General features: G+C 39.9%; 2 protein-coding genes across 2 annotated transcripts; one reads left to right on the forward strand and one right to left on the reverse strand.

Moving 5' to 3' along the window:
- Window positions 1-1,716: 1,716 nt before the first annotated feature.
- LOC140933569 (uncharacterized) lies at window positions 1,717-7,919 on the forward strand. Its single transcript, XM_073383175.1, has 4 exons — window positions 1,717-1,995; window positions 4,041-4,232; window positions 5,816-6,010; window positions 6,830-7,919. Exons 1-4 carry the CDS (start codon window positions 1,950-1,952, stop codon window positions 7,186-7,188), a joined length of 792 nt encoding a protein of 263 aa, XP_073239276.1. The 5' UTR covers window positions 1,717-1,949; the 3' UTR covers window positions 7,189-7,919.
- LOC140934671 (uncharacterized) lies at window positions 7,293-10,900 on the reverse strand. Its single transcript, XM_073384255.1, has 4 exons — window positions 10,834-10,900; window positions 7,971-8,205; window positions 7,579-7,597; window positions 7,293-7,493 (listed from the first exon to the last, which is right to left on the reverse strand). Exons 1-4 carry the CDS (start codon window positions 10,880-10,882, stop codon window positions 7,293-7,295), a joined length of 504 nt encoding a protein of 167 aa, XP_073240356.1. The 5' UTR covers window positions 10,883-10,900.
- Window positions 10,901-11,902: the final 1,002 nt, after the last annotated feature.

Here is an 11,902-nt window from a genome sequence, read left to right on the forward strand (position 1 = left end):
CTCACTGAGAAAAGTCACCAAGGCTTTCACATTTACCGTGCTCATAAATATCAGGTAAAGAAACAAAATGGAAGTGCTTGCTGCTCGCGAGTTGTACTTTCTAAAATGTTCGTTGCACGCAAGGCCAGGTTCTATCCCTCCTCGTACTCGAAAAATAATAATAATAATAATAATAATAATAATAATAATAATAATAATAATAATAATCTTTATTTCCTAAGATAAAATTACATATCCTAAGTTACAATATAAACTCAAAAAACTATTTACATATCATATCTAAAAATTATTCTGTTACTAAAAACGTTCTTAAACCTGTCAGTGTAGACTCTAGGGACAGAGACTGACGTATTTCTAAGATTGTACCTCTTGTTCTTTTCCCTAGGTAAAAACTGGAAGAACGGACATTCGGGCTCATTCGATCTTTTTTTGTAGAGTGTCTTGTCCGCCTTCTCTAGCAAGTCCCTGATATTTACATTCTTGGACATAAACTTTCTTTTCATACACCGGTCTAAAAAATTCTGTATTACAGAAAGGTCGGAATCTGAGGCACCATAAACCGGCAGAGCGTAAGAAAAATTTGGTAAAACTATTGCGTTAAAAAGGTGATCTACTTCCTCCTGGGACATTCCTTCCTTACGTAAAGATCCTAATAATAATAAATAATCGTAGTGCTCGCGCGCACGCTGGCGAATGCGAATGCTAATTTACAGCCGTATCTTTTCAAATATGTTATATCTGTGCGCAATCCACCTCAATGGAGGAATGCAACTCTTAAACGATACAGTACAACTTCATTAAGTTTGGTTCTTTTCATGACATGTGCGCGCGCACCTATGACTGTAAGAACGGGCTTTACATGCATGAGAATGCCCCATGGACCACAAGTAACCGCAGCCACAGCCACACAAATTGTGTAAAGATATGGTTGAATTTAGAAGAATTGTATGGGAATATCGAAAAGGAACTCTTGCACGTTTCTCGAAAGTCCCGGTAGTTTAACCGGCCCGAAGTCATATTTCAAAATAAACATTCTAAAGAAAAGTAAGGCGGGCTCTAATCCTTTAACCAGTCTATTTCGTTTCTTTAGCTGATAGCTTTAAATTGTATAATTTTCAAACCTTTGAACTCCAAATCTTGAATGAAAACAAAACAGCTTTATGGGCCTGGAAATATCGGCATCCAGTTCCAGAAACGGCAATGCGTTTTATACTTCACCTGGATAGAGTACAACGATAACTAAAAGGCACGAAACAGAATACTTGAAGGCATTCCTCAATGAGATATGAAAGAGAATATACATCCAACCTCTTCTAGCCTCCCATGATGGGAGTTGAGAAAACGAGGTTTCGTGAAGGTGGCCGTAGGTAGAGCTGTCATGTCAGCTTACGAGAGTGTCCGTTAGGAGGGCTTCCACTCATTACTCCTTCATTTCTCGACAAAAAGAGCGTCAAAGGCTCACGGCCTCAAAAAGACCGAGGAAGCAAAGTATATGTGCACATGATTTATCACGTTGTTTACGGTTTTCATCACATAAGTCAGTATCTCTAATGCCTTCGGTGTAAATACGGTTATCACCCCTGGCCTTAGCTCCACTAATATTTCCGTTTTTTAAGGGTCAATGAATAAATTTAAGGACTAAACGACACAATACGAAAACGAAACAAGGGTCACATGACACTTCAATCCGAAGAGTCCATGCATCACACCATGTTTCGTGTAGTTTCGATCGATTTATTTTCCTCTGGGACGGCAAAAATTCGCTTGTGTTACGCTTCGGTTTGTAATTCTGGACGGATGTCGAATCACTTATATTAGACTCTCTCTCTATCTGTCTGTGGCATGAAATATTAATCATGACAAAGTATAATAATGTGGCATTTTTGATGTAGTGCATATTTAGGTCATAACAATATTACCAGGTGTGCATCACGCTTGTGCCATCAAAGATGAACGTTGCTTGTTTGTTTGCTGCTGTGGCTTTTTTCATAGAAGGTAAGTAAGAAAATTAAGAGACCGATTTAAAAATCCTAATCTTACTCGTCTCTCTTTGCCCGTCTGCTAGTTGATCGACAAAAGTCCGGCGCTTTTGGCAAGATATCAGTATGAAGCCTAGTTATCATTGGAATTATCCGGGTCTTTTCAAAGACAATAGTTTCCCTTTAGAAAACGGCTGGTCGCGTAGGTACTAATTTCCGGCTATGTTTTAACGAATATGTCTTTATATTTTGGCACTCGTAAGTTCTTTTGAACCGTTCATTGCGTTCAATTAAGAAACTTAACGCTTTGATCCTTCGTAGGTGGTCAACTGAATTTTTATGACGCTTTTGTCGTGATACACAGTCACTTTCATTGCCGCCAAATAAACATGAGAAAAATAATCAGCTTTAGCTATTGAAACTAGCACGCACTGAGCCTTGATCTGTCAAACTGAAACAAGTGAATCGTTATTGTAACTGGGAGCATTGAAGCTTTTCTGCTTTTGAAACTTGCCGTTGAAGTGAAACTCTGTTAGTGCATATTGTCAAACTGCTGCATCGGCGATTGAAAATGAGGGTGATATTTTGGAACTCCTCAGGTCCAAGTTAAAATAAATATATTCAAAGCATTTGAGAATCGAATGCCCAAGTCATTTATTATTTTCCGCAAATCTAGCATGACTCGAATGATCCGATAAAGAAAAAATTTGCATAATTTTAGGGTTCCAATACAAATTCGCAGTCCTACCGTGTGTTTGTGTAGGCTTCCCCATGGACCACCTGCCGTTTTGCCGACAGAACTACCGACTCTAGCTATGAGACGAGCTCTTTTTTTGTGCATTTGCACCCAAATATTATTGTTATCTAACGGAGACACTGCCTTGTGTTATGTGATGTTGAGAAATAAAATGTTTCACGAGTTTTCCATCCAAGTTTATGATGCTACCCAATAATCTATATTCCAAAGTAAACGTTCTTTGGGCCTTTTCGGGAAGCTGTCGTGGATTTCCGTAAGACTTCGTAATTCTCAAATGGCCGGTGTGGTATGAGTCGGCTTTAGTCAGTACGTAACAATGACTGAAGCAATCGGTATTTTTAGCTTGACAGTTTTATGGAACCGCCACAACTTTGAGACATAATATTCTGAACCCTTGTCTGAACTTTCGCCCTGATTTAGTACGCAAAGGATTTTACTCGTTGTTCGTTATACGGTAATTGTGAGGCGGTAGTGGTGATCGAGATTGTATAATTGTCTTTTGCTTGCCTAGTCATTAAACGGCGTCTTCCCAGGCCCAGTCTCGGTCAACGCATTCAGCACGGACCACGTGACACGAAACGCGTAGGCCGCGCGGAATAATGAGACCTGGTGACTAGGCAAAACTTTGGCCAGATGTATTTTAACGAAGCTAAGCCATAGCCTCATTCTCAGACGTTCGAGGTTGCTGCGGCCCATGCGGGCCATTTGCTTCTCTCTCCCTCGGGAGAACGACCTCGGACGTCTGAGAATCAGGCTAGTCAGCCAAAGAATCTACAACATCGTTCCTACGGTCCCCTCATTTACTCGTCCCCTAGCTAGAGAGACGAGTCCTAGGGCCGAGAGAGTAGAATAGAAGTCAGGTTGCCTTTGCAGTTGTACGCTTTGCCGTCCCACCCAAGGTCACCTAAGGGCACGGTCAGACGTTGTGGCAGTTCACACTAGGAAAATTCTTAACATTTTCATCGTAGTATATACTGGCTATCGTTAGTGCGAATGCCCGTCATTCATTACAATTCATATCAGGCTTGATATATTGTTAAGGGTAACTGGGCTCTTAAAAGATCTTTTATATGTCCAATACGGGTCATTATATATCATCAATAGCTCAAACACTGGAAAACTCGTTGTCTTAATTTCTCGAGGATTTTTTTGTGCTGTCCTAACGAAATGATGCCAAACGGTAGGTCAATGAGAAAGTAGAGCTACAATTATAGATAAGCAGTTACAATAATCAAAAGAAAGAGTTTAGTTAACCTATTAACTATAATGATGAATTTTCATTTCTTATTGATTGATTTTTGCAGGTTATTTATGCGAGAAAAACGTAGCGTGTGCCCAAAGAACTCTTGATGGCAATTGCTGTCAGTTTCCATTTTATTACAAGAACACGAAATACAAAAGCTGCACAAGTCATGGAGATGTTAACAATCGCTTTTGGTGCGCTACAGACTACAAGTACGATAAAAATCACACTGAAGGCTGGGGATACTGCAAATGTAAGGCTCAGCTAACTCCCCGGGGGGTACTCCTGTGAATTCTTGGTGGGAGTGTGCGTGTTGCGCGGTTCTCCAAGTCTTGACCCTATTTCAGACCAAAAGACGTCATTTTTTCTCACCCGTTTCCAGACCAGGGGCCCGTTTCTCGAAAGTCCCGGTAACTTTTCGGGCCCGAAATCAAATATTCAAATCGAAACTCCCATAAAGAAAGGCATAAAGAATAAGAGCGCGGGTCCTGGCAGGCAAACTACTCTATTTTGTTTCATTAACTGACAGTTTTATCATGTTAGATGCCAAACTATTGAAACCTCGATCTTTAATGTAAACGGAGACAGCTTACCGGGCCCGTTAATTGTCGGGACTTTCGAGAAACGAGCCCCTGGCCTCTAAAATCCATAACCATTTTCAGACCTGGTCTCTAAGGAATTATGTCATCGTTACTTAGATTAGAACAGTAGCAAGAAAGATTTCGTAAAATCCACTTCCGGTCGCCTATTTCTCTTTTCTTTCTTACTCATTTGGAATTGAAGGGATCAATACGTTCTATATGCTCCAGTAGTTCCCTTGAAAACCATACCCGATGCCAGACCAAATTGAGCAAAGTCTATTCAATTTTGAAAGCAAGGATCAACTTCCATAAAAGAAGGACCGGACCCTAATAAAGGATCTTATCAGCTATAATAGGATATATAGAAACAAACGAAGCAAGGCTGATTTTACATTAGGGAATATATATTTTTCTTTACCCAATATTATAGTATGTAAGACCCTGAAGGAAGGCCGTGCCTTCCGAAATATTGGTAAAAGAAAAACCTATATTCCCCACTGTAAAATCAGCCTAGCAAAGTCTATACCCGTTTTCAGACCAAAACGCCCTTTGCCGTAGTGCCAGTCGTGCATTCAGTTTTGTTTTATGGAGCAAAAACCCTGCTATAGGGAGGCACATACCTGTATGACTTGTATAAGTACCCCCCCTCCCCCCCAACGAGGTTTTTAACTTTGGGTGTCGAAATAAAACGAACGCTAAACTTCCTTTTGTTAATCCCATGAAACTAACGTGAACTCGAGTAAAACTCACGCATCGAGTTCATAAACCACACGACTATTGGAATTCTTACAAGCGACTGTGGGAAAACTACTTTTTATTTTAGGTTTTAAAAATAGAGGAGCGAATTAAGAGATCGAAAGAGAAGAGAAGAAATAGACGTGGATCGTTAACGTTACAATCCAATCCTCTTGATGGATTTGTATAAGGTCATCAAAACAAAATGGTGCTTATATCTCCTCGCCAGTTTGCACTAACAGGCTAATTTTTAGCAAAAGGGCTTTTTTTATCTTGTTCTTTCTGAATACGCTAACCAATCCCATAATTTCACAAAATTTTAATTTTTGTGACGTCACACTTCCCTTCTCTATTGGCTGAAAAAGGTCTGAATGGAGGTCTTGAAAGGTTTCAATATTCAAACTGAAGCAGCCATTTATTTTGCAAATACAAGTGTGAGCTATTTGATTGAACAGATTGCACGTTTCAAATTTTTTTCAAGATCCTTTTTTTAATTTTTGACACCTCTTTTGTTTGTCAGTCAGAATCAATGTGAAATCAAAGTGCTTTGTAAGAACTACCGACGGAATTTGCTGTGTCTTTCCCTTTCAATATCGCGGTATCGAGTACACAAACTGCGCGACATCAGAGGGGAAATCCCCCAAGATGCACTGGTGCGCCACCCAGGCTGGATTTGATGAAACAAGAAACGGAACAGGATGGGGCTACTGCGCAGGTCAGTAAACCTCTGTGTGCCATTGTCTTGAAAGAGACATTTGGTTTAAAATTCAGTGCCAACAAAAGTCAATACCCCTGCCTCTGCATAATCAGTTGAGAACCTGCACAGTCACGTGGTGAAGTGACTATACGCGCCCTGGAGTTGTAGGACAATCATTTCACCAACTAACAGTGTACAATCTAGAACTTGGAATATTTACCGCATTGCTAATAGTGCGCTCCTAAGGTGTGCACATTGTCCATCTCGGGACGATATTAATGGCAACAACGAATATATATGACTTACAATTCTCCAGCAATGAAAACGATCAAATAAGTATGATGTCTAGAGACTGAGTATACAATTTCCATTAAAGCCGCTAGGTTTTTATTTAATTGGTTATAATTAAAAGGAGAATTTTGTTACTTGACTGGCCAGTATTATGTCAGTAACTTGCCTTTAACTTCAGAAAGCAGCGAAACCGAGCGGACATGTGATAAAACTTGATATGGACTGTAGTGGTAAAATGGACTGGATTGATAGAACATGGATTAAACAAAACATGGAGTTAACCGAGGGGGTTAGAGCTTTGAAATTGTAATCCGCAGTCCCGAGTTTAAGAGTCCGGTCCTGACCACCAATTGGATTAATTCACGTTCTGATCCTGGAGTTCAAATTCTCGACCACTCTGGTAAGTAGCTTACTGGTTTGTGTCCGTGAGTTTGGGACTCCTAACTTTATGTTTAATTAAAGTTACTTCTCTAATTCACTGCTCGGCCACAAGCTTTTATTCTACAAATACTGCAGGCGCCAATTTTTTGTGAATTTCTTTTGCAGGAGCAACCTGCTTCACCTGTCGAAGCACAGAATCATGGAAGCAGTGTAACATCAAGAGAGTTAAAAGGATATGTCCTTACGGTACAGAACACTGTGCTACGTTTAGCGGCCAAGAAAGCTCGAACGCCTCCAGTAACATCAAGAAAATATTTATAAAAGACTGCGCTGCTCAAACTGACTGTTATAATTCCGATCGGCACTGTAATAAGCATACCGTTTTGGCTGGTACATGCTCGTATGAATGTTGCCATGGAGATCTTTGCAACAAGGGTAGAAGCGCCAAAGAGAGTGTTAATGTGAGACTGGTTTTAATTATCACTGTTTTCGCAGCTATAAAATTTTATTCCGAGATAACGTGAGCGTGCAGTTTGTGTACATGGTCATGATGGACACTAATAGCGTCCTAATTACGGTCCTGGATTTTACTGCGTAGAAGTGTTGCCGACTAGACGTCTGATGACATTTAACAAACAACTGTTAACAAAACAGTAGCTGCAAAGGTCATCAGAGAAAACAAAGAAAGAGGGGATGTATTGGAGGTAGCATTGCATAGGTCACTTTTACAGCATTTGACTTCACAATCCCCAGTTCTTGCTTCATTGGTTTGTGCACAAGTTTGGGTAGCAGTTCCACACAACCTGTCGTTGGAACAACTCCTTGCCACCTGAAAGAAATAATCATTAACATATTAACTGAACTATAAGTTCAAACACGCTGTTATACAGACAAAAGATCAGCGCAGCCAAAACTGCCGGTATAAAACAGGCCCTAAAGTATAAAAATGAGGCATCATATTCAGACAGGAAAATAACGATTTCCAAAGGTCATCCAAATTTCTAAGGGGACAAATCAGATAAGAGTAATTTTAATTGACGCGTAAAACAGATTATAACAACTAGTGCAAAATAGCTATCTAACTAAACATAAGGAGACAATAGATTAACTGCACGCACAATAGTGCGTACCTTATTACTTATCACTTATTTTCGCGCGACTTTAATTTCGCGAATTTGGAATAGAAATATTTCGCGGGACCAGACCTATCATACATTCTACATTTCACTTTCTTACATTGCATTAAAATTACCTTCTTACGTGTGATGACTATAAATAAATAATGAATTAATATCGAAAATGATGCTTTGAAAGGTTTATCCAAGTGGTTTTAAGCAGTAGCTGTTCGTGGGACTTGAAATACTTAGAGCGACGAATTAATGAAGAGAAATTGAGATTAACATTTACCCTGTCGGTTTTTTTGTCAATCATCAACAGGCATCTGTCCATGGCAGTCGATTCTTGACTACATACTTCCTCGTTTTTTTCTTTGTTGCAGTCCGCGACTCCGTCACATGTATAACATTTTAATCCTGTTAGCTCTGCGAATCACAACACCAAAGACTGAGATCATGAATTTCGCAGTGATGTAGAAGTCGGAGAACATAGCGGACATTTTGCGACGTCACCACTGGTTTTTCCGCGAAATGACGTCTGAGGACGAGCGCAGAAATTCTATACTGATGACGTGTCACTACCCGGAACTGGTTAAGTGCTTCTGATTGGTTGAAGCAAATTTCCCGCGCCGCGACACGCACCAATCAGAAGTACTACCCATATCTGGGAAAGGAGACGTCATTTCGCGGGGAAATTATAATGGCGTCGCAAAATGCCGGCTGTTTTCTCAGGTAATGGATGTACCTTTAGCATCTGTTGTAAAACTTTGAAACTGATGCTAGTACCACTTGGTGCCAGAGGCTTTTCATTTGCTCACGCACTAACCTATTCATCCCGGCTCAGGACATAAGGCCGCAAGGCTTCAGCCTGGCCGACTCCAAAACACAATCCTCCTCCCCGTCTCGCCCTGGTACCCAGATGAAAGATAAGATTTTTAGGGAAAAAAAAATTAAGGGGGGGGGGGGGGGTAATTCAAATGCCAATTCTTGTACAGTAAAACCCCGAGACTAAGAACCTGGATTTTTCCAAGCTAGTGTAAACAGGTTCTTATATAAATGGTAGTTAGCAGAAGTTTAGCCTGTTTAGGTTCGTAAATAGGTTATTATTTTCTAAAGAAAGAAAAAATACAACAGAGATAAGAGTATTGTGTATACAGATAAGAGATAAGAGTAGTGGTTCAGCTTATTCCTCATTATAAAACCTGCGTACCGTTGCATTGCAGTTGGAGTGATAAGGCACCAATGTTTCCAAAGACGATTCTGAATGTTGACTTACCTTATTTGCCAAAGTGTACAGAATTTTTTCATAGATTTTAGAAAATAGGAACCTGTTTTAAATTTTAGTTTAAACAGGTTTTTATTATAGAGGGGGCTTAACTGGCAAATTTTAGCCTAACGGGTTCTTAAAATCCAGGTTCTTAGTCGCAAGGTTTTGCTGTATCCGAAAAGATGTTGTCTTTCTCGACCAAAATGGATCACTTTGAATCCAAAGAATCCACGCCATTCTGAATGAATTCATTAGGAATGTTATTCTAAATCCGGATTTTTATGATTGACCATCCATGCGTTTCACTGGGCGCGAATCCGAAATTTTGATCTAATGAATGAATCCACTCCGAGTGGGGATTCGTGAGGTCCAGAATTCGCTTTTGGATTATAATAAATGAACGAAAAATCTGTTCTGGATTTAAGAATGCGAATCCGATTTTTCCTTAAGAAACGAACTCTATATAGGTCAAACCATAGTCACGTGTCTTACCCGCTCACACACCCCGCACCCTCCTACAACCAGTTACAAAAGTACTTGCGACACTGCACCGTATTTTGGCATAAATGGCCTGTCCATGATCTTGTGCTTGTGTTCCCCCTTCCACCCCTTATCAAAGTTGTTAGCAATACAAGACCATACTCAAAACTTGGAGGAACAACTTGGAATGGGAGGGAGGAGGGAGTTCAGTATTATATTTTACCGACTTGTGACCAGGAGCGATTTGAAGCAAGAAAGGTCGTTTTCCGTGGGAGTGTCTCATCATTTTTGCAACTGGTTGTAGCTACATCCACATATAATGATTCGATAATCACCACATTTTTAACCGCGACACACCGGCCACCCTGCTGACACCATCACCTGTAATACACAACTGTAGGGGCCCGTTTCTTGAATGTTCCGGCACAGTAGCTCTTCGAGACCGAAGCCATATTTGATCATATTTTAAGTTCAAGACCTGGTTCTGTTTTGTGCAAGTCGCGTCTCAGGTTACAAACCAGTTCTTTTTAGCTGGTCGTTTCAGATTTCAGATTTCATTACTTTTGAAATCATTAGAGCCTCTAAGGGCAAAAATCAAAACAGAGATCAGCTAGGCCCAATGATATTCGAGAGTCCCCCTTAGTTTAGTGAAGGAAGTAAGTTGTTTTTAATTTACTTCAACGCACTTAAGCGAAATAGCAACCACGAAACTTGAAGACAGGTTTCAGAACGCTAAAGATCTTTTTCATCCTCAGCTATAAAATTGACTTAATTCAGGTAGTAACAGTCCAGCGGTTGAAACACATGCGATACTATACTAAACCATGAGCTTCTTGGCTTTTTATCATGAATTATAAGCTCGTATCAGAATGAATTAAGAGCTACTGAGTACTATTTCCTCTTTTAACGTGCTAAACACCGCTTTGGCCAATCAGTCGATATACTGGCAGCTACTGGCAGATAAATTCAAAATTGCTTGATCATGAATAACTGAAACTTGATTTAAAAAATTGATTCTCTTTTGATCAGTTGCAGGATTACAAAATGGGCGTATAGGTTTTCAATCGCTCTAAAACGAATGAGTGACTATGAGGCTAAAAAACTGCTGTTCTAGAGCATTTTTTACAATCACTTCGAAAAAAAGTCGTAAACAATCATCAAAACTTTAAATTTGAATTTGTTAGCTACAAATGTTCTCATTGCAGTCTTCAGTGGATATAGATAACTTCATGAAACGCCTTATTGGATCTTATTGTAGCCGTAGAACAACTAGGTAACAAAGAAATCATGAGACTCGTTGTAAATACCTTTTGGAAAGAGCCAAATGAAGACAAGTGATGTAAGAATAAGAGCCATAGCAGGTACGTCAGCCAAATCTTGAATTAGAGTGATTTGGAAAAAAAATGAAAACACTTTGTTTTTTTGCACAGCTGCCTTAAAGAAAAACAAAAGGACGCTGTTGGAAGTATATATCTTTCGCTCAAATAGTTCCTCATTAGCTGACTTCAAAAACACCCTTAATAATCACTCTGGTGTGTTTTAAAATGAAACAAATGTAAAGCTACTTTCTTAACTTCAAGAAAATGCCGGGTCAACGTTTCACTCCATGTACGCTTCCCCGCGATGGATTCCGGATTCCAGGTACTAATAAATTCAGGAATCTTTGTCAGTGGAACTTGGATTCAGGATTCCAATCATTAGGGGATTCCGGATTCCTTGAACTGTATTCTGGTTTCCAAAGCCAAGGATTCAACTTTATGACATGTTAATACTATGCTCATTCTTGACCTTAGAACCGAAAACAGCAAAGATGTGTGTCGATTGGCTGATTGGTCTGTAATCACTATAACTTAGAAACCTCGGCTCTTCAGGTTATGTTTACACTTTGTCTATAACTTGCGCCGGCATGAAAACCATACGCGATAGGGCTTCTATTCACAAAGGAACGATGATTTTTGGAGCGTCACATATCGGATAGGTTTGTGTCTCTGTTTGACGCAGTCTGAACCGGTATTCGCCGGCTTAGCGGAAGTGAATAAGTAGGAGCGAAGACTTGAACCCTCTGAGACCGAAGTAAATATTCAGGATTGAGGCATAGCTAAGATTTAGTGCGCCAAACTCTTTCGGCTTACCAGCAACATAATCTTGGCCCAAGAATTTGAAAATAAGTGCAGGCCACCCTATTTCATACAAAGCCCCCTAAAATGTATCTCATCCTACTGTACTACGACAATTATAAAAACCTAGTTTATTCAGCTCATCTTAGAATTTAATACATACATCATGAACATTCCAAAGGGTCGCATGAAACAACATGACTACAGCTTGCTTGTTTGCATACTTGCGCATGCGTTAGATTTAGGCCCCTCATTCACA

The sequence above is a fragment of the Porites lutea genome, chromosome 4 (genome assembly GCF_958299795.1).
Source record: "Porites lutea chromosome 4, jaPorLute2.1, whole genome shotgun sequence".
Classification (NCBI taxonomy): Eukaryota; Metazoa; Cnidaria; class Anthozoa; order Scleractinia; family Poritidae; genus Porites; species Porites lutea.